This window comes from Camarhynchus parvulus, chromosome 2 (genome assembly GCF_901933205.1).
Source record: "Camarhynchus parvulus chromosome 2, STF_HiC, whole genome shotgun sequence".
NCBI lineage: Eukaryota > Metazoa > Chordata > Aves > Passeriformes > Thraupidae > Camarhynchus > Camarhynchus parvulus.
Window position 1 is genome coordinate 21,828,945 of NC_044572.1, and position 27,042 is coordinate 21,855,986.

Genomic DNA, 27,042 nt, shown 5'->3' on the forward strand with positions numbered 1-27,042 from the left:
TGCTTTCAGCTCTGCCTGTGAAAACAGAAGTTTAGAGCTAGAAAAATCCCATTTCACCTTTCTGCCTGACGTGGATCTTGCAAGCACCAGCTGTCTGCTCTTACTGCTTGTTAAAGTCTCTTGTTTGGTGCTAGGGTATCTTGAGTAGCTGTGTCTTCCCATGGATACTGGGTAGGCTCTGTGTGTGTGTGTGTGCAGATTCCTCGTTAGTACATTGGATTAAATCTCTCTGTTGTCTGAAAGAGAAGACTGTAATCACCATCTCTCCATCACCAGCAGCATGAATTAACTGCCATGTTGTATTTGTGACCTTTGCAGTTCTTGTGCCACATAATATTTCATTAGGCCTTACTTTAAAAATCCCTATTTGTTATATATCATATCAGATGCTATTTGCCAATTCCTATATTCTAATATTAATGCAAGAAATAGAGTTAAAATATTGCTAATATTTAAGTTTCCATAAAAAAACAGAACCTGAAATTATGATTTTGGAGCTACTTTAGTTATGTTTTGCTCTTAGTTTGGTGTGCTAGGGAGCTTTATTCAGATTTCCTTAAAACATAGTGGTAAGAAACTTGTGGTGATGTGAGTAAATGGTTAGTTTGTAAGTATGTCTCTTCCTAGCTGCAGATATTAAATACAAGACTCAGGTGAGTCTTTTCCCCTGGAAAATGCAAGCAGTATCTATTCATCTTTACATTCTTACAAAATTGCCCATACAGTCCTTTAGATAGAGGAGTTCAGACTGAATTGCAAACATTGTGAAGGACAGGCCAAAAAGTCCCTGGTGTGGTAACTGCAGATGGGGAATGGCACTGTAGAATGGCTCTGGATGTATTTCAGGTGCAGTTCATGTGCACAAGGCATGTCCAGCAGGACATGCTCATACCAGCCTGAGCCTTCCTGCCACTGCTGTTGCTTCACAGGTTTTCCTTGCATCTATTGTTGTGTACTCTCTCCTTTTCTATGCTAGTAATAGGGGCCATGTGTGTAATAGAAATCTGGTAAAACTAAGGAAGAATGCTTTCAACCTGCTTAAACCTTTTCCCATCAAGAAACAGAGCCAGTTCACAAATGAAACACATGGTGTTTGTAAGCCAGAACTGTGAGACTTCTTCTCTAAAGCCAGAGGTGGAGGCCCTGCTCAGGGCTGCAGAGCTGCTCTGCAGTTTGTGTCTGTGCTAGGCTGCAGGGCAGTTACTATCCTGTCCTGCAGGCACAGTAGCTATTAAGGGATAAAGGACTAAGTGTATGTTCAAGTCAGATGGCATTAGGGATCTAAGTGAGAAGCCCTGGAGAGGAAAAAAAAACGTGAGCAAATGTTAGTATTTGGAAGAAATAATCAGAGATTCAAGTTGTGTAATTTTGTGAAATGTGAAATTAAGCTCCAGGAAAGGACTCAGAGTGGGTACTATTCAGCATTTGTGTATAATCCTTTAAGAACTTAACCCATTCTTAAGTCCCTAATTTCTTTTTGAAGAAAGCCTTAAATAGTTAAGTAGGAGTAGAAAAAATAAGAAATTTCTTAGTCCATTCTCCCTTTCATATTAGCTGCAACAAGGACAGAAAAGTACAGTAAGAATATTTTAAAAAGGGGTGAAACTTCAATTTTGTAGACAAGAAGTGGCTGTTTTTCTCAGTACTTTTTTCCTTCCTCTGAGTAGACACTCTGAAAATTGCTGCTGTATCTATGAGAAGCAATCTAATTCTGATTGATTAGTCCATTTGGCTAGCTTAACAGATACAGTCATTAATTAAATTAGCCATCCACATAAAAAGAAATTCAGCAATTCTTTTGATGGGAAGGAGCAGATGAAAGTTTCAGAGCTGTGGCTATTAAAACAGATTGGTTCATAGAGTATGGAGATAGCTAATCCCCCCTGAAATGGAAAGCAAGATCATGTACGAACAGAGAGGTTTCTTTGTAGGCATGAGGATAAAGGAGAATTAAAGTATCCCGTGTAGTGAGATACAGAAATCTGCCAGCTAAGTGGCTTTTTTGAGTTTATCTTGCTGCATGTTTTAGTTAGCTCATGGCTGATACTGAAAATGTTCCAGGACTAGAGTGTAATGCAAGATAATACAAATTGTCCTTTGTACTCTTACTGACTGACAGAAACATCCATTCTGTTCCCTCTCATCCGGTTTTCCACTTTCTTGCTCTTTGTTTTATGACAATCAACCTGCCTTATCTTTCTTGGTGTAAAAGTCCTCTGATAGCTACTCCTTCCATAGCTAATATTTCTCTTAATAATTGTTAGGGGATGAACACCACTGGGGGAGAATATTTCACTTTGTGGGAAGCTTCCTCATCTTCATGTGCCTGGCACTCTGACAGTGCCCATTCCTCTTACTGCGGCCCTCTCAAGCATGATGTTGCAGGAGGCTTCCTTCTCACAGCTGGCTCTGCCCCAGGGCTAGCATTAATTGTGCAGTTGATGTGGCATCTATCTCTTATCAGTGTCTCCATCATTTCCTTGAACCTGTTCTTTTCTCTTGAAGGTCTCCATATGTCTGTTGATAATTTCCTGCTGGCATTCGACCCATCCAGACCTTTCTGCTGATTTCAACTAAAACCTTGTCTTCCTTTTCAGTAATGCATCTTCCCTCAGATCTCTGACTTGATGTTCTTGTCTGGCATCATATTTAATCTGAAATTTCAGGTGTACATAATAGAGAGCTGTGGAGACAAGTGAGGGTGAATAAATGGTAAAGAATTTCTACAGTGTTCAAGGAGACACAGCAATGATACCAGATTATCATGAAGCCAGTCATTTCTTTATTTATAACACTGACACTGCAAAGATACATTATAGTACTATTTTTATGAACTCCCTTTATTTCTACCTTTCTTAACTTTTAAATTCTTCCTATGGCCTCTAAAGAGAGCCCTTTAATTTCTGCTCTTTCTTCTGTAACTGTTAGGCTTTTCAGTCTCTTTAATCTGAGAGCTAATTTTTGTTCACAAGCTGGTGATAGGCATTTTCCTTCTCTATTTGAAAAGTTTCTATTAAATTTACAGGGGTAATTCCCAGGTTTTTCTCCATGCAAACCTCTTCCTTTTAAAAACATCTTTAATCACCTCTTTTTTTCCTGTTTTGACTTGAAGTGATTTGTAATATCTTGTTTTTTCTCTATGTTTCTTTAAACACTTGACCTGTTCTGTCCCCTTTTGTCTTGCCACCACGTTTTTTAACCTTTTTTTCTTCCTAGAGCAGCCTCTTTCTGCTGGGGAACCCATCTATATCCAAAGCCAATCTATTTTCATGGGTTCCCAATCCCAGCTTCATTTTGGCAAACTGTTGATTCAAGGTAGAATTTAGGTGCATGTATGTGCATCATCTTGGATAAGGATAATTTCCTTAGTTGGGGGCCTATTCTGTAATAAAATTCATCCAGCTTATGCCTCTTGTGTACTGTTGTGACTGGGAAGGTTGGAAGAGCAAAGAGGATTTTTCTATTGTTTTTTTTTTGTTTGTTCTGGCCCTTGTGCTAGTGACTCTGGATGGGATAGGCTCATATGGACGTTAGATAATGCCTTAAAAATGCTGCTGCTGTAAACAAAATGACACTACTTAATTTGTGTACACTGAAATAAACCTCTGACAACAGAATTGCCATTATTAGTGTCGCAGTGTTTTTCCTTGTAAAAGCAACAGATCACATGTGCTTTTTTTCCTGTGAAATATTTTATTTTTAGGTATTAACATATGCAGTTTATTTCCATGCCTTTTCAAAATTTTGTACCAATGCCTCAGCAAATATTTCTGAAAATCTCATTCTGCAATATTGTCAATGAGAGTGTTGGTGGTTTTTCTCTGTAATTTTTTCATCCCTTGTGTTTCTAAGATTTTTTTTCACAATCTGTTCTTTTTTTTTAACATGCCAGTTTTATTTATAATTAATACTAAAACTACCACTTAAGCTGACAAAGATGGTTTCTAGGATAGATCGGCAGGCAAGTTAAATTATAGCATAGGAAAGTGTGCATTTATTTATGTTGAAATGCATATTATTTTAATGCTTATTGTCTTATCTTGCTTAAATAATTTTAATCATGTGTCACAAGTATTTTAATCCAGATTTTTGTTGGTTGTAAAGGAAGGCCTTCTATTAAAATGATGCAGTTCTGTGCTGTACTGTTACTGTAGACAAAACATGACTCCACCTAGGAGGTGATACCTTCTGGCCAGAGTTTTTAAGTTTGTGTATAATGGTTAGTTTGTAGCTTAGTTTTTAATAGCATTGGTTGCATTATTGGATCTGCAAGAGTGTTGTGGTTTTTATGATATTTTCAGCGCTGTGAATCATAATAATAAAGCATATCATGGCTTCATTTATGGGTTTTTCTGCTGATAAAATATTCTCAGACATATCCTGCCATGTTGCTGAGGATAGGCTTTAAACATGTCTCTACATTTCAGATCTGTGGTCTGTTTGCAAGCTGTGTTCTCAGTCCCCAGGAGTGCAGGCAGGTGGCCTTGCGGCGTTTCCCTTCCAGACAGGATCATTTCAGGAATCAAGGCGCTTGTGACAGACCTTGAGAGGGGTGGGAATGCTAGCAGCTCCCCAGCTGTTTCCAGCCCATTTGTCCTCAAAGTAAGGACTGAACAGGAGGAAAAAAAATGGATGGGCCTGTTTAGAAATTGTTCTTTTGTCTTACTTTGAAAGTAATTACAACTTGAACAGCCTGGGAATGTCCGTCAGTGGGGTGGTGGGTGGGAGAAGAGCATCTGGCTGACCATCAGCGACCCTGGAGCTGGATTTCATGGGACACTGTGTAACCCTGAGGAGAAGCAGGACCTTCCAAGGTGCAGGCAGAGCAGCCCAGGCCAGGACAGAGGGACACTTGGCCAGATGCCCAGTCCCAGTAGCCCAGGGCCAAGGGTGAGGGAAAAGTGGAAGAGCTGAGCAAGCATGTATGAGGCTTCTCCAGAGCTCTTTTCCAGGACTCCAACACTTTGAGTCAGGTACAGTGTCTGTGTGTTTGGCAGCTCCCAGTTACATCCACTAGCTTGTCCATTCCCAGCTTGAACCTGTACAAACCTCTAGCATTCATGCTTTCCTGCACTATGTTGAACATTGTAATCAGCAGCTGTGCCAGAAAAGGTTCTTTTGGATTAATTTTGAGATCACTGACCTCTTTTGTTACCTTCTAATTCCTGTGTTGTACAAGGCAGAGAATGATCAATGTCTGTTTTCTCATGCCAGACACAGTTTCCAGATTTTTGAGAACATAACATATGATCTTCCAGAACATTAAAACATTAACAGTGGTATCTTTTAAAAAGCAATAATTTTGTTAGACCCACATGAGAAGAACCTGTGTTTCTCCTTGTCATCCCCCAAATACAACTCTAAGGTCAGAGTTAAGCCATTCTCTTTGTACTATATACTTACTTTGCTATCTTACATTTTATAATCTCTTGCCTCTTTCTTGGCATGAAAACCTTTGTGTCCATCTGATAGGGAGGATGACATCAGTTTAACTGAGTCCCCCTGAAGTAACAAAGAGTAAAGGCAGAGCCCTAAGCTATAAACAAATCTTTATTAAAGTTATGGAAGCATAAACTTCTGCTGAAAGAGTGTAGTCAATGCTGGGAAGCTGTATCACTAACTTCAGCAAGCTAAACTAAATACATTTTAAGAGAACATCTGTCTAAATTACTAAATCTGGAAAATGCATACAAGACCTTATAGAAGTCTTTGAGCTTCCCTTGGGGCATGAGTATCCTAAATATTTAATATTCACTTCTAAGAGTATTGTAATCAGTAACACAACAGCATCTCTTTTAGGTGCTCCTCAGTAATGGGTCATCTGCAGGCTATGCCAGGCATCCATACAGATATTGGGGCTGGCCAGAATTAAAGGGGCTCACGCTCATTCTGCAGCAGCCAAGGGAGTCAGTCTTTTTTTCACCCTTATTGAGAGCTGCTCATTCCCTCCTTTGCACCAGCTCTGGAGCTCACTGTACCTCTTGTCAAGGGATTTCAGTTACCTAATGCAGCAAAACCATGGTTTTGTGGAACCCTCCCGAGTGTACCTTGATGAGTGCCAGTGCTGACACCAAGAGTATTTTGATGAGTGTTAGCTCTGGCACCAAGAGTGTTTTGATGAGAGTTTGTGCTGACACAAAGTTGGTTCAGTGCTTGCTCCTGAGGGGCATTGAGACTTCCTGCTTTCAGCAGTGACCAGCTGTGAACTCACTGAGTCAGAGGAAGGACCACCTCCATGGACAATTGTCCCACTGATGCTCCCATTCAGAAATTTGTTAGCATCCCTCATTTTGTTGCCTCTGTCTCTTACACTTAGATACAAAGTATTTTTTTAAACATCCAATTTCCATTGGCTCGCTGACAGCCCTTATGCCTTTGAGATTTTGCCAGTATCTTCTATAGCCCAATTAGTTGCTCCTGTATTGTGGTGTGTAAATTGAGGTGCGTTCACGTTCCCTCACAACTCCATTTTTTGCTAGACTTCAGGAGCCCCTCTGTGTTTCCAGGTACTGGAACTTTGTAAGCAAAGCTGTCCAGTACCTGTCTGCAGTATTTGAAAAGAGGTCTCCTTTGGGCAGTGATATTAATCATACCTCAGTTTGACTGGAAATACATCTTTGATGTATTCTGGGATGACAGCTGTGTTTTCCAGGAAGAAATTCTATTGATCTGCCAAATCATTTTGCCAGAAACAAGTGTGGTCATGTCTCTCTTCCTTATAAACCAGGCCCTCCAAAAAATTTAATAGAAATTCCCTCCAGCCCATAAGTGCATAAATTTGCTGTTTGTACAATTGGATTTGATCCTATTTCTAATAACCAGTCCTGAAGATCATCCAGGTCTTACCTATGGGAATTTTTTCAATCTTTTTTCTTTTCCATGCTTTCCAATTTAATGTGATCAGCATATTTCATTGGAATGCTCCTGCATTTTGTGCCTAGGTAATTAATGCAAATATCAAGCTGGCAGTTTTTAGGGATGATATTGGAAGATCCATACATCCAATTTTGTCCTGCTTGGGGCTCACTCAGGGTAGTCACCAATGTCTCTGTGAGCAAAAATGTCCATGGTCCTGCTGCCTCTTTGGCCAGGATGAATGTCTGGAAAGCTGAGCAGCCACTGCCCTCCCTCATCAGGTCAGTTCATGTCAAGCTCAGGTTTTTGCTATTTGAAGGAGAAATAATAAATTTTTGCCTCTTCTGCTGAGCAGGTTTGTGCTCACTGCCTCCTGCCCCAGTGGCCAACCTGCCTCTTGCCAGGTTTTCTTTACCAATTCGTCATCTCTTCCAGCTTAATTGTCACTGAGGTGGAACAATAGCAAGATTTTATACTGATTTAATCTCAGTAAAATTCTGTAGTCTTTGAACCTGCTTAGTGAAATTTACGATGTAGATAATGTGGTCTCTTCCAATCTTACCAATTCTGTGATTCTGTGGTTTGCCTGACTAGAAAATAACTATGAGGAAGATAATTTGACTGGTTTAGCATTTGAACGGTTTAGTAAATACAGCCTGCATTTAATTTATATATGTTTGCCTCAGGTCTGATTGTTTTTTCTCCTTGGTGTTTGTTCCAAGTCTTATGTACTTGGAGGCTGGGATTGCTATTGCCCAGAGCCTTTTCCCCTGGCATTGCCGAAGCTGCAGGGCTCCCAGGGAGTGTGTTCATCTGCACTGTGAGCCTGCCTGGGCTGCAGCTCCTCGGGCCCACAGCCTTGCCTGGCCGTGCAGTGTGGACCTGAGCCCACCATGTTGGCCTTACAGGGTGATGTCATTTTTGTGCCATTGTGTCCTTTGAAACCTGCCAACACAGCTGCTGTTTCCCCTCAGATTCCAACTGGTGTCCCATCCTTCTGCTTTTTTACTTTTTTTGAAGTTCACCTAATTTCTGTGCTGTTTGCTTTTAGCAGCAAATAGAAGAGTCTCTTGAATTACAATCAGTGTCAGTGGGTGGTTTTGGACCTTCCATGAAGAAACTCCCCATAGTTTTCCTTGTCCCACTCTCTGCTGTTAAAATCAGTATATCCCATGCACTGTGTAACTCCATTGGTCGTGGTTGTTTCAATTATTTTTATGAACATTTTAGGGAAAGTATCCTGCAGGTTTTGCCCTTTTCAAATGTAAATGTTTAATCAGTGCTTGCTGAGAGGGAGTACAAGAACACATGCACAAGGCTTACGGTTCTTTTTTTTGTCTTCTTGCAGTGACCTGCTGTCTTCTGAATATCTTGAGAGGCATATCGAGCAAGGTGGGAGGACAGTGGAAGTTAAAGTAAGAATTTCTTTTTATGTTTCTCTTTTTTAATTTGCTTGGCTTTTCATGTTCATGAAAACTCATATATTTTTGAGAAAGGAGAGATAACTGATTTTTCAAGTGATTTGTTTTGCTATTCTGAGGGAAGCATGTTTCATGTTTTCTCTTTCAGCCTTAAACAAGGCAAATACACTATACACTCCATTGTCAAATTTAGTACATTAATGTTTGTATCAAAATGGTATCCATGAAAAATATATTCATAGTAGCTCTTTTTGATAGTAAGTATACTTCACTTTTGATACTTATTGAAGAAAATATTTTTGTTTTGGTAGGTAGCATTTTCTCATTGTACCAAACCTCAAGTTTGGTGTGTTATGAACTTTTGTAAATTTGAGAATAGCAATATTTATTGTATAATATTATTGTATTAAATATCTAGTCACAAGTTGTGTGTTTGTTGGCATAGTGACTACAAGATGCTATTTGTTGCTGTTGTCTTTTGTGAAATGTCCCACAGCCTTTGCAGAAGTATTTTATTCTTTGCATGCAACATGGGAGATTTTTCTTGAGGACCCTCTATTTTTTAGGACTTATTTTGTAGATGTCAGCTATAATTTTTGTATCAATTACTACAGATTACATAGAGTGTTCAGAAATGTATTATATGTGGTACAAAATGGAAACTCTAAATTTGCCCATGAGGTAAATATTAGGTAAAATTTTGTTCAAAGTTTACATTTTATTAAAAGAAATCCCCCAAATTGTTTCACTAAATCTGAGATAATCTAAATACTTCAAAATAAATGTGTTCATCTCTGCAATGTGAAAGTGGAAATGGAAATGGGCAAAGCAGTCCTTTATCCACTGGATAGCTGAAGATGCAAGTTTCCTTTGGTTTATTCCCTTCTGTCATTTGCAAATAGGAAGTCTGCTCTCCCACTATTATCTAGATAATAGTCTGCATACATTATCAGACTGAGGCAAACACATACGTGTTCCATTAAATTGTAAAGACTAATTTCTCAGTCAGCTCTGCTCTGCAGTCAAGAAGTCTTGCTTGACTGAGGCTGAGAATATGAGTCAAAGCAGAAATAAAGATAATAGCTGATATTAATAAGAGAAAAAACAACCCATTTGTCTGCATTAAGATATGTATATGCAAGTTAGTTAAGTTAATCCATCACTGTCGCTGAATTGTTCCTGATGAGCAAGCCTTAATCAAGCAAGGAAATGTTTGAAATCAGCAGCTCTTCATATCTAAGTAATGTTTAATTGAAGGGAGGATCAGGCCTTTCAGAGGAAGGGTCAGAAAATGTTCTAGGCGAAACAGCTGCGAGCCTCAAGGGTCCCTGAGATTATTTCCCCTTGATTTAGATGCTGAGCCAGGGTCAGGGTATACCTTCAGGGATGGCTATCACTGCCTTGCTCAGAATTCTCAAACCTGCCTGAAGCAGAGAACTGTCATTGCTGCATTGAGCTTGATACTTGAGGTGAGCTGAATTGGGAGTGAAAGGGGCTGCAAAGACTGCACTACAAAGGAGAGGGCTTGCTGCTCGAGTGCTGAGTTTCCCTCCCCATGCTGCCCTGTACCATGGGCAGGGGGGCAGGGGTGGCTGGGCTGTACAGGTGGGCTCCTCTGCCCCTTCTATTCCACTGCTCCAGGAGTTCTGCAGGCAGCAATCCTATGGAAGTATGTTAGACAGGGGATGTAAGGTCTTTGCTTGTTTTGTTGCATCTGAGTGTGTGGGATTGGCAGGGAGGGAAGCAGCTGCTGTGAAAAATGTCAGAAGAGCCTAGTGGCCACAGTCATGGGAACATTTTCATAAAAGTTCAGATACCAAAAGATTTTTGGAAAAGTGCAGCCTACCAAGTACACTTTAATACCAGACATTGGGTGAGGCTGATTTCAGTGCTCAATAGCTGTTTAAAAATTAATCTGGTTCCCTCTGACCAGTCAGTATTTTTCAGAGCGCCTGTAAGTTCATTTGAGAGCTCTGTTTGTCTGTTGAATAATTTCTGAAAAGACTGGCAGTATCTGTTTGCTTTGGTTTTACATCAAATGTTTTGAAAATCTTATTACAGCTATAAGAAATTTCCATGCTAGTGATTATTACCTTTGATTACTGTGGGAATTGTTTACTATAACTGGTAACATAATTATTGTGCTGGATTTTAGAGATTGTGCAGATTGGTTAGATACCTGTTTAAAAATAGCTAGTGAAAGGGTGCAACTTATGGAGAAACCACAAAATATGCACTCCTTTTTGCAGCATATTCCAAAGCAGAAGCTGAAGAGGTATTTCAGAAAGGAGACAGATTTCTATCAGTTGCTTCAACATGCTGCTCTTCACCCATCTCTGTGCAGTTTATCTTGGGCTGTAGGCAGAGACAGAGGCGGCCTGGCAGCATCTCTCTTGCTGCTTTGGTGGGAGAAACGGTGACAGAAAGAAAATGTCCATCTGCCATCCACTGCCAGCTGCAGGCTTTGGGCAAAGCTGCTCATACAGCAAAATGGCCTCTTCTGTTCTTGCCCTTCTTACCAGAGAGGTGTATCTTAAAATCCATACACATTCCCCCTTGCATTTCTCTGGGCAAGAGGACTGCCCAGACACACAAATCATCAGCGCTGCTGTTATGCCATCAGCAGTATGGGAGAAGGAGGAGCTTTGAGGCATGGTGTGAAGGCAGCTGTACGTACATGCAGCAGTTTGGGAATGTGTCTGGAAAGTGGATCCTGCCTTGGCTCATATGCAATGTGGAGTTGATAACTTCTTTTGCCACTTCTCCCCCTCTCCTTCCCTCCCAGTAAAACTTCCTGTGCTGTAAAATATATATGGATCTTCTACCATTACTGAGGATGCTTCAAAGAGGAGAGGGGGGCAGGGGAAGGGAGAAATGTTTATACCAGAAAAAATACCACTTTTTAGTAGCAAAGGAATTTGTACTGTGACAAGAGTCCTCAGTTTAACATAACTTTTTATCATAAGAAGAAATTACATTACGTTTGATTTCTGCATAATTATTATTCCACTAGACCATTGTGAAGGTGAAACATATTACAAATGTTTTTGCAGGATGCCAGCATTTAGCTGCTGCAGAGAGGAGGCTTCTTGTTAATTTGGCACAGTTAGGCAGCACCTAAGACATTCTTATTAAACCAGCAGCAGTGTGCAATGCCTAAGAAAAACAGAAGGAGCTAGATTTTCAAATTATTTCAGAGTTTCCCCCCACACCCTCCTTTACTGTACATCACATCTCTACTAGGAAAGCAAAAGTGTTGGCCTAAATTCCCTCTGGTAGCAAAGAGAATAATCAATTAATAAGAAAGAGAAAAACCCTTCTTTTCCTGATTGTGTCATTCCAGACCATCCTATGCTCATAGCACATCAATACTCAACCTGTGTATACCTAATGTTGTTGCAATATATCTGTGTGTCCTTTTATCTCTCTTTCTCCCTCTTTTTTGGTTGTCATTCTGTCACTGATGCTGTCAGCGAGATGAAAGGCAAAAAACAGCTATAGTGCTGGGTAATTCACATTGCTGGATTTTTCACCCTCAGAAGAAACAACTGATATCTATTCAGTGATATTTTCTCAATAAAATGTTTCATTTTTCCTCTTCAGAGTGTGTAGAAATAAATGTTTCTGCTTCTATTCCCCCAAAACAATGGACACTTCTACGAGTTCTTAGGAAATTGCTTTCTGAAAAAGATTAGGCCGTGAAAATAATTCAGTCAGAAAACTTGCACAGGTAGATATGTGGTAGATAAATGCCAGAAAATTTTGATGGCATGTTTAAATATGACAATAGAAGGAACTATATTTCATAGGCAGTCCTTAAAGTCTGAAACTCTTGAGTGTGGTGGTGTAAGCACAGCATGTGCATTATGGGCACAAAATTACAGTGAGAGTGCTTATAGTGTAAACTGCTGCTTTTTGCTTCACCCTCGCAGCATGTTCCTATGATAGCATTGAACAACATGAATGGAGACATATCAAATGCTAGGTACTTTTTTTCTCTGTTGTAGCATTAACAGAGGAGCTTTGGCCAGGCTTGTCCTGTGGGTTAGGACTGCCATATGGCTGTGTGTGCCAAGCTGTGCTGAGCCCTTCTGCTGGGCCCTGCAGAGCTCAGACCGTGCCCACTGGGCTTTCTTCAAAGCACCCACAGCCATCCTGTCCAGCTGGGGGGCTCCAGCACGGCCTCCTGCTCTGTGGGGGTCCCAGCAGAGGGGCCACCATTGTGGTTTGGCCAATGGAGGGTTTGGGGCAAATGCATTTTAATGGTGCACAGCAAAGCAGAGCTGTTAGCTTGCAAAAATAGTCATTATGTTGTGTGCATTGACTAGTAGTGTGTGCAAGATGACTGTTATTGTAGCTTACAGCTATTTTAATGCTTTTGCACAAGGAGGAGAATTACTGTTCTTCATTGCCTTGCTGTGCTTAAAGCCTTGGCTAGTGTGTGCCATGATGTGCATTTGAACGGCTCTTTAAATGCCCTTTTTAAGGAAAAATTATGCATAAGGGAGAAAAATATTAAAATCTTGAAAAATCAGAGCACTCTGGGTACCCTTGATATGGTAGATATTGCCTTTTCTCTTAAACTTTCTCCTTCAAGTCTGGTCTGCTCGAGCAGTTGTTAAGGTACAATCCCTTGACCGAGGGCAGTGTGTGGCTGTGCACACCTGTGCCTGTGTTTGAGAGATAAGGATGAGACCTTATCCAAGTAGCATTCCAACATTTTGTTGTTATCTGCACAGGTACAAACTGATCATAAGTCTACAATAGTTTGTGGTGCAGCCAGGTGAAACACTTCACCAGTGAACAGGTCATTTTAATAATTGACTGCTATGTTTCCAGTCTTATAGCAAGGTGCTTCTAACCATCATCTTCCAGTAAAGGCACTCACTGTCTGAAAAGAATTTCTTATTATTCTTCAGGTTTTGGTAACTCACCATTTTGTAACCAAAGGGGAAGGTGTTTCAGTTGCCAGGGAAGCCTGTATGGTAAACAGACTTTCCTGTTTGGGATTTCATTTTCTCTTGAATAGCAGAGTGCCAGCTGTGCTGGCAGAGGATGGGATGGGAGTGCAGGAAGACTCAGCCCTGGGAGGCTGGGGTGGTGGGGAGCTCTGCGTGCATCTACCTGAGACTTGCACAACCTGCTGATGAAAACTGAAGAGGAGCAGATCATAAATAATGCAGGAATTATATATGCCTGTTTCTGGCAGAGCTTTTTTGGCTGCGTCCAGAGACTAGAGGAGCTGTTGTTATCAGAAAAATAATTTTCAGTATTGTTTGAGAGAAGACTTTGAATAAGGGTTCCTGTAATGTTGTCACATCTCTCTCTTGCGCCCTCAACAGAGCTCTCTTGGCCTCATGGCAAATTACTAACAAATCTAGGCCATAATCTACTTTTTAGTGATAGCAGTAAACTAACTGAAGAAGAGCTGACGGGGAGTCTGTGAGTCTGACACAGTTTAGCAGGGGGTTCCTGCAAGGTTGATCTTCTGAGTGCTCTCGTCAAATGTTTTCATTAATGACTTATGTAATGTGTATATTAATGAAATTTGCCAACAGTGCAAAATTGAGAAGCATTACAGTGCAGAGAAGAATCAGCTGGAAAACTGACTATCTTTTGACCAGTGGAGTAAATAAAAAAACAAATACAGCAAACGGCAACTTCTTACACTTAGGGACTAATTGTAGGTGTTTGCACTGTACAATGAAAGTTCATAAATTGAAAGTTCCACAAGAAGGGGAAGATTAGAGTGTAGTAGTGGAACGGAATGGCAGGATGGAAGCAAACTGATCCCAGAGTATATTGGTCAAATTTCTTCCAGTAGGTTTTGGCTGGAATTAATGTGTCTTGATGAAGACTTGAAAAAATTTTTAAATTTCTATGTGTTTTCAGTTACTCTGGCCATCTTTTTTTTCCAGTAGTGTCATGCTGTCACACGAAGTCAGTAGGCATTGAGAAATATCTCACTTTCCTGTTGTAGCATTGTTTGAATTCTGGAAGCAAGCCCTTTGGGGTTTAGAAAATGTAGTGTCCTCTATAGGATACCAGGGCAAGATAATCAGCCCTCATACATAGTGCGTTTGCCTGACATAATGATCCTGCAGGCTGGCACTTTTAATGTACATTTACAGTAGATTTTTAAAATATGTGATTATCTCCCTAGCTTACTTTTTACATACATTCTGCTACCAAGGAGAAGAAAATTAAAAGTAACAGTTTCCCACATTAGGAGTTATTCCCAGGTCATGGTTTTGAATATACTACACTAGAATGAATCTCAGATCATGATTCATGTAGGATTTTGAAGGTTTAATTATCTTGTCTCCTTTTTCTTTGTGACGTAAAAAAAATTAAGATCCTGTGGGTTTAACTAGTCCTGCAGGGGAAAAATGTCAAAAAGTGGAAGTCTTCCAGAACTTAAAAAGTACATTTCACTGTACATTAAAAAGTACATTTCCGCTGGATGTGGACCCCAGTGGTGGTGGGTGGTTCTGCTGAAGTGGCAAGTCAAGTGACTGTGTGAGCATCAGGAGTCACCTCTTGAGTGCTCTGCTGCAGTTTTGTCTTGTTCCAGAAGGAGGACAGCTTGGACTTGCAGAAAAATCTTGTCTGACTTGGGCATCTCGTGAGTTATTTTCCACGAGCTGCAACAACATATGGCATCCATAGCCAGAGAGTGGTTGGTAGCAACCAAGTGTTCTGTAATCTCAGACCAAATGAGGACTGAGTATGGCTAAGAGAAATTAATTACTGCTGTAACATTAAAGAACATCAAATCACTTTGTAGATGCTCTTATTAAAAAATAAAAGTATATTTTTGGATTTAACTAAATCCCTTTGAGGGGGAATTAAGCTAAGCAAACAGAAGCTGCTGTACTTCTGAAGGAGTGCTTCCATGCAGTGGGCTTTAGTTTGACATCTTTGCTTTCTTCATCTTGACTTCTGTAAGCAGCTTTGCCTAGACATGTCTGTTGTTCCCTATGGATACCAAACTGGCACTGTAGGTTAATGTTTCTAGACACAGCCTCAAGCTCTGTGAATTTTCACTTAGAGAGAAAGTTCTATCATTCAGAAATAATGAGCCAATAAGGATATCAGAGTTGTATTGTTTTCTGTTTTCCTCAGAACTTTATGTCCTGCTGACTGATTGGTATCCATGTAGATGTTGTGTTCTGTTTATAGTAATCTTGTAAATCACATTCTTACACCTTGGCTTCAGACTTGGGGTGAGCTGATGTGGCAGATTAGAGTGCGTAGATTACAAGGCATTTTCATGCTGTCCCTTAAAATGTTTGCTTCAATTTCCCTGGAACAGAAATGCAGGAGTGGAGCAAAATGACTATAATTTAAATGACTTGCATGCCACGACTGAGAAACACTAGCCACTGCTACAAGAGCTGTCTTAAAGACTGCAACAGAGTGGGCAGGAAGAGGTAACCTTTTCTCCTCTTATCTTTGCTTGGCAGCTGATAATAAAAAATAATTTCCCCTAACGCCAAGGTAAGTCAAGGCAAGAGTCTGTTTTCCAAGCAGATGCCAAGGCAGCTTCCAGAGCAGATGGTGTTGCGTTGGCACGAGCTCTCTGTCCACACCCTGCAGTGTTTTCTGGGGCATCTTCTCTCATAGCTACTGGGCAGTAAACACAACCCTCATGTGGCCTCTGAACTGGGAAGCTGGGCTGATATCTTGTGCCATCTGCTGAAGGCTCCTGCTGTGAGTCACTGATGGCAGTTGGAGCGAGTTGCCTGCGTGCAGGATCCTGTCACATACACGTGTGTCTCTGTTTGTTAAGAGTGCTGCCAACAGTCTTTAAACATGGGCATTTTGTGGAGAAGGCTTAGAAGTGACTGTGCTTTATCCTAATTTTGGAATCCATATCTCTGATTTCAGCAACTGAAACAGCGTTACAATCTAATGTCACCACAGCGTGTCGGCTCTGAGCTGTATGAGCACATGTGATAGCCATCCTCCTACAAAGGGAGGGCACTGTTCACAATTTCAGAACATTTGGCTTTAAGGAGACTGCAGTCCAGAAACTACTCTGCAAAGAGGTGGTGCCAGGTCCCTGACATTGTTACTGAGCTGAGTAAGAGCTGAACTCAGGGCTCAGCACAGCAGGGCCCCTGCCAATTGCTGAAGTATGTGTCAATTAAAAGATGTTTTCTCTCATTGCAGTTACACAGGTCGAAGTGCCATTTTGACTCTTCTATTTACTAATAGAAACCCATTCATAACAAGCTCTTTTCTGCCATAGAAGTCAGTGAGCAAGAGTGCATTTTCTTTTCCTTTTGCTGTTGATTGTGCAGCCTTAGTTATGTATTTTTGTAACTGGTGGCCCCACAATGGGTAACCCTTTAAACAGCTTATCATTATCTGGCAGCTCATCATTATCTAGCATTCACAGAATGGTGGCTTGAGCCTTAGCTGGACGTCTGGGAACCTTCTGGTGCAAGGAATGAGGGAGATATGTTACTAGGATTTGAATTAAACCAGCAATCTCCTTTCCTCTGGATTAAAGAGTGTTAAAATAGGAATATGTAGGAGAAGCAAGGTATTAATTTTAAGGTCAGTGCCTGACTATTGTATGCATTTTACTGGCCAGCACCTCTCTTAATTGCAGAAAATGGATTACTTGGATATCCAATGTAGAAAGCAGATGAATGTGCATCCTTATTTTCCTCCCCTGGGAAGGTCACAGTGTCTCTGAGGCGAATAACAAACCCTGCCAGTGTATGGTCAGCAGATGCTTTCTGCACTGTGGCTGCAGAGGAGAGTGAACTGCTGCCATTAATGACTGTTGGGGCTGTTCTTTCGCTTTACTTATTTCACCCTTTATTATGAGTACTGGTTAATGTGTTTTTCATCTCTTTTGTGTCTGCTCAGCAGCTGATGCCTCTCAAAGCAGGGACAAACTATCTTAAGGGATAAAAATGGGAGGAGATTTCATTTGCATTGCTGACATCTGTGTCTTACCATTTTTTAGTATCTCTGCCATGCTACGTACCCAACAGGTTGCAAGAAGACTTGTACTGACATGGGCAAAAGGGTTGCATCTGGTTAGAGATGAACCGTAGTAGTTCACAGGGTAAATAGCCCTAAATTAGGATTTTGCTAGAATTATCCAACTTAAGCATCAAGATGAAGGCTATCTTATCAATTGACAACTATAACAATGATTAACTTGTTTTAATTGACGCTGGGGTCATTCTGGTTTGGTTTTTTTTTTTTTTTTTTTTTAATCTCTCCGAATTAATAAATTTCTTGTTAAAAATCTCTATTTTCTGTACTGCCCTCAGACATCAGCAGTAGGTTGTCTCTCACATTGAGAAGGTTCATGCAGGAAGGATAACTTACTGATCCAAGGAAATGGACAACAGAGTGCTATGGGCATTGGCAGAAAATTTGCCTTGCAGGCAAATGCGTGTTGCAGGTTTGTGTCACAGCTGTTGTCACCAGGCTGACCTTGTCTCATAGGAGATGACATTTAGCCTAATTTTCTCCCAGACTCTAGAGTGACCAGGTTCAATTTTAGAGCAGAAGCGGGTAAATGTGCTGCTCAGACTTATGGCTGGCATATGTTGAAAAGCAGTCTGATTTCCTCTCATCTTACACTGAACCATTCCTCAGTAGCTGGCAAAGGCCAGTGTGGAGGTTTGATTTGCTGAGATGGGCAATTATTGCTTTTGAGAGAACAGAGAGAGGCTCTGTTAGCTACAGGAAGCCAATAGCTCTTCACAAAAGACCCTTGATGTTCTGGACTGAACTGTAGCTGGTGCTAATTTCAACTCTTAAGGGAAGTCTTAATTATCATATGGGACCAGAATCCTTTTAGGAAAAAGATGAAGATTTTGTTTTTTTTTCAGCTTGCTGAAGATATCAGTAGATAAGAGAGACAACCCCGGTCCTTCAGGGAGTATTTCCAAGAGCAGAGTAAAAGAAGATAGATAGGATGATCATATTTAGTGTTTGGTGGTCTTAGGTCTCTCACATACTGTGATTTCTCCTCTAATACAATGCATTTTATGTCACCATCTGCTATCAAACAGGTTTAGTAGATGTCAAACCCAGCACAATTTCAGCCTCAGCACTATAGTGAAGCAACAACAGTAAACTTCTTGCCCCAAATTACACATGCTTGAAAAAACCTGCCCTGTAGAGTGCCTTCATGTGTCCTGACTCTCAGTACTGAACCACAGAATCATAGACTCATTAAGGTTGGAAATTACTTCCAAGTTCTTTAAGTCCAACCTTTGTCCAAGCACCACCCTGCCAACTAACCCATGACACTGAGTGCCACATCCAGTGGTTTCCTGAACACTTCAGTTCTCAAAATTTGTGGCTTTAAGTACCCTATATAGGGGTCAAACCCAGAACTTTGGTGTTATTAGCACCATGCTCTAACCATCTCAGATAATTGTATGCCTCAAGTACTTGGAAAAAAACTATCTTCATTTAAAGAAGTGAAAATAATTTTTTAGCTTAATTTTATTAACTGGTTTGCATTGACTTATGTTATAATGATAGGAACATAAGTACATAAATAAAAAATATCTCCTGGATGTTAGCATATAGAAAGGAATGTTTTGTAGTGATAAGAACTGGTCCCTGAGACTGAGATCAGAGTTGTGTTTCTGTCTCCACCAGAATTACCATGAGCTCCAGTAGATCGTTGAGTTGAATTGATTTGACTAAATAGAGTAAAATTTGTGTATCTCAACTGTATTTTTCCCAGACAAGAATTTAGAGCTGTTTTTGTTACACTTGTCTAGATCTGTATGCATAATTTTTTTCCCATGGATTTATTACAGAATAAATTAATTTGGAGGTACTGTCATGTGACATTTATTTGATTCTCATTTGAAAGATCAAAACACACTTTTGAGCCACAGTCTGGATTCTTAGTATGAAAAAATGTTCCTCCTGGTTGAAAAGACATGGTTTTGCAAACTAATGGAGCCTGAGATTCTATTTCTGGTACATATTAACTACATTTTCTGAGAACAAACCAATTTGTGTAATTACTCTAAATTTCTTCCACAGCTAGAAGCCTGTACAACTCCCTACTGATAGTCTTTTCAGTATTATTTCCATATCCATGCACTTATTCCAGTTATGTCTTTTACAGGAATACCACTTCAAGAATTCTCTTTAGAGAGTATTTTATTTCTCATAAGGTTTTAGATCATCCATATAGTTAGATTTTTACCTTTGTTATTTGCTGACTGGAGTCTCTCTTTGTTTACTTCTTATTCATATATTCCAAAAGGACCTGAAAGCCTTGAGCACTTCCATGATCCTGTAGTGGGGGACACCCTACTGACTGAAAGAAAGAAAATGTCAAGTCAAGAGAGCTTAAAGTAGCCAAGATATAGGAAGTAAATAGGTGTAGAAAAAGAGGATAAAATGGAGAAAATGAGCCAAGATTTCAGGAAAGACAAAGAAGGATCTGAAATCAAATTAACTTAGGCTATTGGTGGCTAAAATGTACATGAGTGCAAAGCAGAAATTGAAACAATCTCCTTTTCACTGGTACTTGATCTGTGTCCCAAGTTCTGGATAGTCATAAGAAATGCTGGCCCAGGGGAGATGGGTCCTACACCTGCGGTCAGACATTCCTTGGTGTAGCCTGGGATGAGTCAGCCCCAGAGCTTCTTACCAATGTGAGACAAGGAGTCAAACACTGTTGTAAACACTACCTGTGTGGCACCAGCTTCCCTCAGACATCTGAGCAGAGGGGTGCCCATGGTGGGCAGCCTGGTGGTCACTCTGCAGGTCAGTGTGGTGAGGACTTCCTTTGACCAGATGAGATCAAGGCTGTTTCCCTGTGTGCAGCTGTGCTCTAACAAACAGACTCCTGTACTCTCCTTAGGAGTGCACCTCAAACCAGAGGCACCCATGCATTGTAGCTGCTTTCAACATTAGTTTCCACATCTTGTAGAAAACAGAACAAGGTTTCCTGATCAAAGCACAAAACTACCAACATAGTCTACATATTTTCTTACCTTTAGGCTGATCTTAATTATTTTTTTTTTAGTATTTGAAAAATAAAATCCAAAAGCATTTAATGTTAAATGTCTAAAATGACTGTGCTATGCGTCATGCAAGTGACCGCTAGCTTTTGAAACATCTGTAATTGTAATGCCTTTCCCTCCCTCTGGTAAATGGACATAAATATTCACAGGGCTGGGTACATTAGGCTAGGTAGATTACTCATTCATTTGCTGGAAGAAGTATTTGCAAATAAATGCTATTAAAAAAGAAAAGTACTGAAAATCTCCTTCATAGTCCTTTAACCAATGTTAGTGCATTACAGCATAGCTGAATTTGGTGAGACACTAGTAGGTAAGCTATTCTGAAGAGTAGATGTCAGTGAGAATTTAAGGGATGTTTGAATTGTTTTTCTAATTTTGCGTACAAATATTGATATTGTGCAATACTGAATAAATTTGTCCCTTGTGTAGTAGGGTTTATCAATGAAAGCCCTTTTACAATGAAACCAGAGGGGATTTTTTGGAATAGAGTCAGCTGGATTTTATTAGAAAGGTATACATTTTATTTGCAGAAGAGGAGAGGCAAATATTAATTTTCATTGTATTCCTTTAGTACTTAGTTATTCTTAGAGTTTCCATTAGCTTTGGAGCAGTAGTGACTACTTCCGCTTTGGTCTTTTATTCAATCAAGAATTATTAAAATTTTGTTAGCATACCTTTCTATGTAGAAGAAGGAAATTGCCTTACCCTCAGAGCAGAGTTCATCCTGTCTGGTGTAGTCATGTGCAGAGCAGATGTGGAGTCTAAGCCCCCTACTTCCAGCTCTTTTTCTAGTCAGTGAAGAAAGATGAGCACTTCTGGAGTAATTTGTCTCTGAAATCCATCTCAGGATGTCAGGGAATTCACACTGAAATTGTGAAATACACCATTTGGTGTACAGGGTCAAGATGATGGTGTTTTTCTGAGTACCAAACCAAGGCTCAAAGAAGACGGGATGAACACCCACATGAGTGATAGTCAGTTCTTGGTGCCATGTCAATGGCTTGGGAAAGTGTTTATGAAAAAGTAGTGTTTGACAGGATGAAGTGTGATGCTGTGGAATGTCCCATGGATTTACAGTCTCAATTTCCACTTTCAGGGAGGAGAACATTGCTATTATCAGGGAAAAATTCGAGGAAATTCTGTATCATTTGTTGCCTTGTCAACATGCCATGGATTACAGTAAGTCTGCTGTTTTGTTTTTACTGACTTTTGTTTATCACTCTTTTAAGCCAAATCAAGTTTTTTATAGTAAAATAATACATGTGTATTAGTGCTGTTTATTTTCCTACTACTTTGTCACCAATATTAAGTAATCAAAAATCTTCGGAATTTACTTTTTTTTTTCAAAATTCAGGACTAATGGCAGTGGCCAGGTATTGTTTTAAGATAACTTATAGAGATGGCAGAGTAGAAGTAGTTGAAAACATCCTATTCTACAAAAGTAAAAACAATGCCAATGAATTATTTGGAAATTTTGTTCTTTTCTTGTTGGTATAATGATGTATACTTTATTTCTTTTCTAGTATCTTTACAAAGAAAATGTCACTTTAGAATTTATCTTGCATTGTCCATTTTTGTTAACAGAATTTCTAGCCTTAAGCTGTGTGTATGGGGTAATACCTTGAATATAGTAAAATCTTGAAAAATGTAGAAGAAAATGTATGAGGGTGCAAAAATTTTTATTTGAAGTGCATAATTTTACTTATAAATAAATCCTCTGTCAAGTGAAAGTTACATGAAGTTGTGTATGAATTGTACAGCTTTTGGACCTGTCTACTTTTGGCACTATTGAATGATGCTAGTCAGGTTTTCAGATCAACCAAGTGCCTGTCACATCTGGGAATTACAGGATCTCAGCACTACTAATACTGACATCAGCTTGAAAAGTCATGGCACCAAGTGAGCCTATGTGGAGTTCACATGAGCTTTACATTTTTCTGTGGAAGCAGGGTTTAGCTGATGGAAATTTTCAGCTTCTTGTCTATCTGCAATTATTCTGTAGTTCTGGTATCAGTCTTATAAGTACTTTTATTTGAGTAGTGTCTTACTTTTGTAGTTGTATAGTCTTTGTTATGAAGGGGAGAATGCATGCAGAAGACTTGCCATCCTTGCGCTTGTCTGATTTACAGCTGTGCAGCTCAAGAAACTTGAGCCCAGTTTGAAGCATGGACAGTGAGCCTAAAAATAGTACCTTCCTAATGCATCCTGAGGCACTGCATGGCTTCCATTAGCAGGGATCCATTAGGTCTTGGCCTCTGCTAACTCCTAGGAGAAAAAGCAGGAACAAAGGAGAGCCTGCATATGTCTTTCCCTGCTCTCTTTCTGTGAGTTTATCCTTAAAACTATCTGTTCTGCTGCTCTGTGTTCTTCAATGGCCTGATATCCAAATTGGTCCCTTCTAAAGTTACATGATAGATGATGCATTTTTTCACTGTATAATTCAGTTCTCTCTTGAAAGATATCTCTCTGTTTCCTCTCCCCACCCCACCTCCATTTTTTCCCCCGACTCAGTAAAGTTTGAGCTGAGTTCTTTGACATAAGCTTACTCTAATCAGGCTGCTATTTCAAACATCCAGTATGAGAAAGTAATGTTTCCTGAGCTGTATTCAACTCTCATTCTCTGCCACTGCATTTCCATCATTGCAACTAGCTCCTACACAGCTGATTTTAAATGATAAGTAGTTACTAGAAACTCACACTGGCAATCAGAGCTCCTTAGCTTCAACCACACTTTGGAGCATCTTACTGGAATAAGGGTAGCTGGTGAGAGTTGTCTTCTGCAAGGTCTGCAGGGCAGGAGCTTTGCTTTCATGAATTTTAGGAAGCACACAAGGCAGAACAAATGCCTTTAAGAGAATAACAATCTTCATATTTCTAAAGGTCGTGCCAGTCTCTTCTTTTGCGTGTTAGTACCTCTAGATCTCAGCCAGTAACAGCAGAATTATTCATACATGTGAAAAAATGTTGAGGTTTTGTAATCATAAGTTACGAGTTCTTCTTTTAGTAATGTCTGCTTTGTGTCCTTCCTATTATGAGCTAAATTGATCACATGTGCCTGACAGAATCCCTGAAATTATGGAGGTCTTCTTAGTGACTTGGCTAATGACAAATGTATCTTTATCACCTTAACTTCGAGCAAGCCATTTTGCTTGGATTTTTGTTTTGTTGTTTTTCTGGGGACATGCAGTAACCACGGTTTCCTGTGAGTTGGCCCAAGAAAGGCTGTGAGTGCAAAGGCCAGCGGCTGCTGGGATGTGAGTGAGCTGTGCTGAGCACGACTCGCAGCAGCGGGCACGGCTGGGATCTTGCTGCCGGCTGGTGGTGAATGCAAAAACTGCCGTCGCTGCTGGGAATTCCACTGTCACGGCTACAAATGCCGTTGTCTGAAGAATACACATCATCAAAATGCAGGCTTTTGAAATGTTTTGCTTTCTCTTCAACACACCCATGAGGGTGTGGTTTATTCAGAGCACACTAGGTCTGTGGTAGCTGATGGGAAGAGAGCCATGGACACTTGGAGTGGGCAGGTCAGGTCTGTAGGTCAGCTGTGACTATTATTCTTGTCACTGATGAGTGACTTGATCAGAGGTCAGTGCTGCTGGGTGCAGCAGTCTCACGAGAAGCTCTTTGCTGACAGTGCTTCAACTTGCAGACTCTGCTTAACTAAAGTTGCAATTAGAGGAAAGGAAATTTAGGCTGGTAAAGAGCTCCAGGATCTTCCCCAATCTTGTCTTATTTCCAAGCAAAGAAGCTCCAGCAGATGCTAGAATATTTTGCTTAAACTGTATAGACAGTATTTATTTCTAAAGAACAGGCATGTGTAATTTGAAAGGTGAAGCAGCTTTACATTGTAGTTATGCTCATACTTGATATATGTTATACAGTCAGTAACCCGGGTTACTTCTGTGAATGTCAGTTTTGCTGATAAAAACAAATGCTGCGTAAGAAAAAGAAAAGAATCTGCTTTTGTTGCTTGTAATTCCTGTTTGCATTGGGGGTTTTTAACAGTAATGTAAGTAAATAAATAATCTCGCTTTCATGCTGTTGTTGTTGTGTGCTATGTGCCAAGTTTGAACTTACAGCTCTTATCTAGGGCCAAGCTTAAACACCTTAGTAGTGGCCCTATGAAAAGGACATGCTTATACAGCCTAATCTCAACCATGTGTGTATGCCACTGCAGTAAAGGAAAAGTTACTTAAAGATATTCTGGTTTGGTTGAAGATCAGAATGTATTGATTTAAGAAATAACATTTGTTTTTCTGCTCTTACGAAGTAATGTTTGTATCAACACTTTCTTTAAATGAAATGCTGAGGAAAGAGTTAATAAAAAACTCATAAAAACCTAAGCATAATTAAATTCCATTCAATACTATTTTTATTTGGGGAAAGGGATGCATATGTTCCAAATATGTGTTCCTAAAGACAGGTCCCTTATTTATCTGTTACAGATAAGTATCTCCTGCATTGGAGTGGGGGCTTTGAACTGGATTTTCAGTTGGTTAAATTAGTCCATTTTGTGTTTATGTGCGTTGTAGAGAAGGTTTGTGCAAGAAAGAAGAGTCTGCTTCACCACAGGAGAAAATCTTTCTTTCTGAAGTGAAGAAACAAATGGAATCCAGAATTGCATTCAGTTTCTGAAACCATTTTAAACTCTTTCTCAAATATTTAAATTTTTAAAGTATAATAACTTTAAGAAGTTACTTCCATGTTGCACTAGTGTTTCTTTATTAAATCTGTATTTACATTTCCTGCTCTTGACAGTGGGATGTTCTATGATGGAAATCATACTTACCTTATTGAACCAGATGAAAACTACACTTCGGATGTAAGTAGAACTTACAGTAGTCCTGCTGTGTTTTTTTTGAGTAGTCATCCATGGGTACAGGGTAGGCATAAGGCCGTGGGGCCAAAGGATCATCCCTTCATTCCCAACTCATTTACCTTGAATGTGAAACTCCATCTTCACAGACAAAGGCAGACTTGCAAAACTTCGACAGTGATGTGTCTATATGTGTGTGCTCTGTAGCTCTTGGCTGTAGAGCCTTACTGCACTAGAGGAGGGTCCCTTGGAGCCTGTGAGTGCCCAGTGCCCTTCCCTGGCATTTCCTGCTCTGAATTTATTACATCACTCTTCTCCTGGTTCTTCCTTGACTCCTGTTCAGCAGCTCCTGGGAATTTCATTGTGTCTCCCTGAGCAGCTCTGGGAGCCCAATTTAGGCCTAGCTCTGTGTGCTCAGCCACTGTGTTCGAGGTACTCAGGTATGAAAGGTGATTAAATGTGGCATTAGCAATCACATTGCAGCTGGGAAAAGAAGAATGTAGAGTAATGGTGCTTTGCAGCTTGCGTGTTCTCTGGGGTATGTCTTGGGTAACAAGAACCTTTGGAATTGTCTGTTTAATGCTCATGAGATGGATTAATTTTTCCTGATGTAATATGGGCAATTATTTACTATTTCAGGATGACTTCCATTTCCACTCTGTTTACAAATCCAAGTTGTTTGAATTTCCTTCAGTCGACCTGCCATCTGGTATGATTTTTTAGTATTCATGACTTATTGAGTGTTTTATTCTAAGGCCAATTTGTTGATTATATTTGATAAATCATCTTCTGAGAGTATATTGTTTTGTTAAATATACCTTCTTTTACCCAAATAAATTAAAAAAAACCCACTGAAAACACCCCATTTTGAAACAGTGACAGCACAGGAAAAGAATCTGAAGTGATGAAAAAAATCCTGAATCTAATGAATGAAATCTCTCCTAGATCTTCATGTTGTGATATGTGTTTCTCTTAACAGGTCATGTGGTCTGTGGGCTGGATTATGTGCTGGTAGCTGTAGAGAGGAAAGGACTGAGGTAGCCTAGAGGTGATGAAAATAAACACCACATTGATGGTGGTTGATAACTCTTCATGGGTTTTTCTGGTTTTGAGATACAGGGTGAGTACCATGGAGTGAGCATAAGCCTGGGAGACAAGAAATTGCCCAATGTCATTTCTGCCCAGTGACTCTCATCTCCAGTCCTATCAGCGTCTTGCACAGTGCTGGCTATGATGGGGGCCATGCATTTCAGTGCAGATGAATTTGGAAGCAGAAGTGGTTTCAAGTGCTTGTAGTGATGAATGCCCATATTGTGTGTGGAGGGAGAAAGGTTTTTTTTTAAAAAAACCTTTCATCTGAGAGGTTGGCTTGTTAATTGAAGCAAAAATTGCAGTATTTGTGACATATCCCCATTCTGTCAAGGATTTGTTACAAATGTGTTTTCCTGCCCTACAATGCATATCCTAGATAAACGTAACTGACATTTTGGTAGAAACCACCTCCAGTCTGATTTTTTCAGGAGAGTTACAGATGTTTGGTTATCTTGTTACAAACTATTTGTCCTATGGTAGCATTTGGATCTGAGATCTTAAGGTTCTGAGTACTGCACGCAGACGGGTCCATCCCTGGAGCGCAGTTTGTGCAGGTTTGCCAGTTGTTAAGCAAAGGAGAATCATTCAGAGAGCTAATGAGAAAAGAAGAAAAAAAAAAAAAGGGAATTGCTACAATCTGGTTGCCTTAATTTCAGTTCTGAAGAAGGAATCTGAATCCAAACAAAACCAGTGTCCCAGCTTGGTGCCTCCTGTCCTGGGATGATGATTGCCCAGGCAAGGCAGAGGCAATGTTGGGATGGAGGGACCTGAGGGACAAAAGGCTCATGACTTTTGTGCAGGGCAGTGGCTTCTGTGCCACAAA

The 27,042-nt window shown here is 40.1% G+C and overlaps 1 protein-coding gene across 6 annotated transcripts in view; it reads left to right on the forward strand.

Moving 5' to 3' along the window:
* ADAM22 (ADAM metallopeptidase domain 22) overlaps positions 1-27,042 on the forward strand; it is a 129,685-nt gene that overhangs the window by 49,678 nt on the left and 52,965 nt on the right. For all 6 annotated transcript variants that reach the window (XM_030964587.1, XM_030964595.1, XM_030964603.1 and 3 more), the window contains exons 4-7: positions 8,204-8,270; positions 21,405-21,487; positions 25,070-25,133; positions 25,767-25,836. In XM_030964587.1, the coding sequence (XP_030820447.1) occupies positions 8,204-8,270; positions 21,405-21,487; positions 25,070-25,133; positions 25,767-25,836 (284 nt within the window). The remainder of the gene's footprint in view (positions 1-8,203; positions 8,271-21,404; positions 21,488-25,069; positions 25,134-25,766; positions 25,837-27,042) is intronic.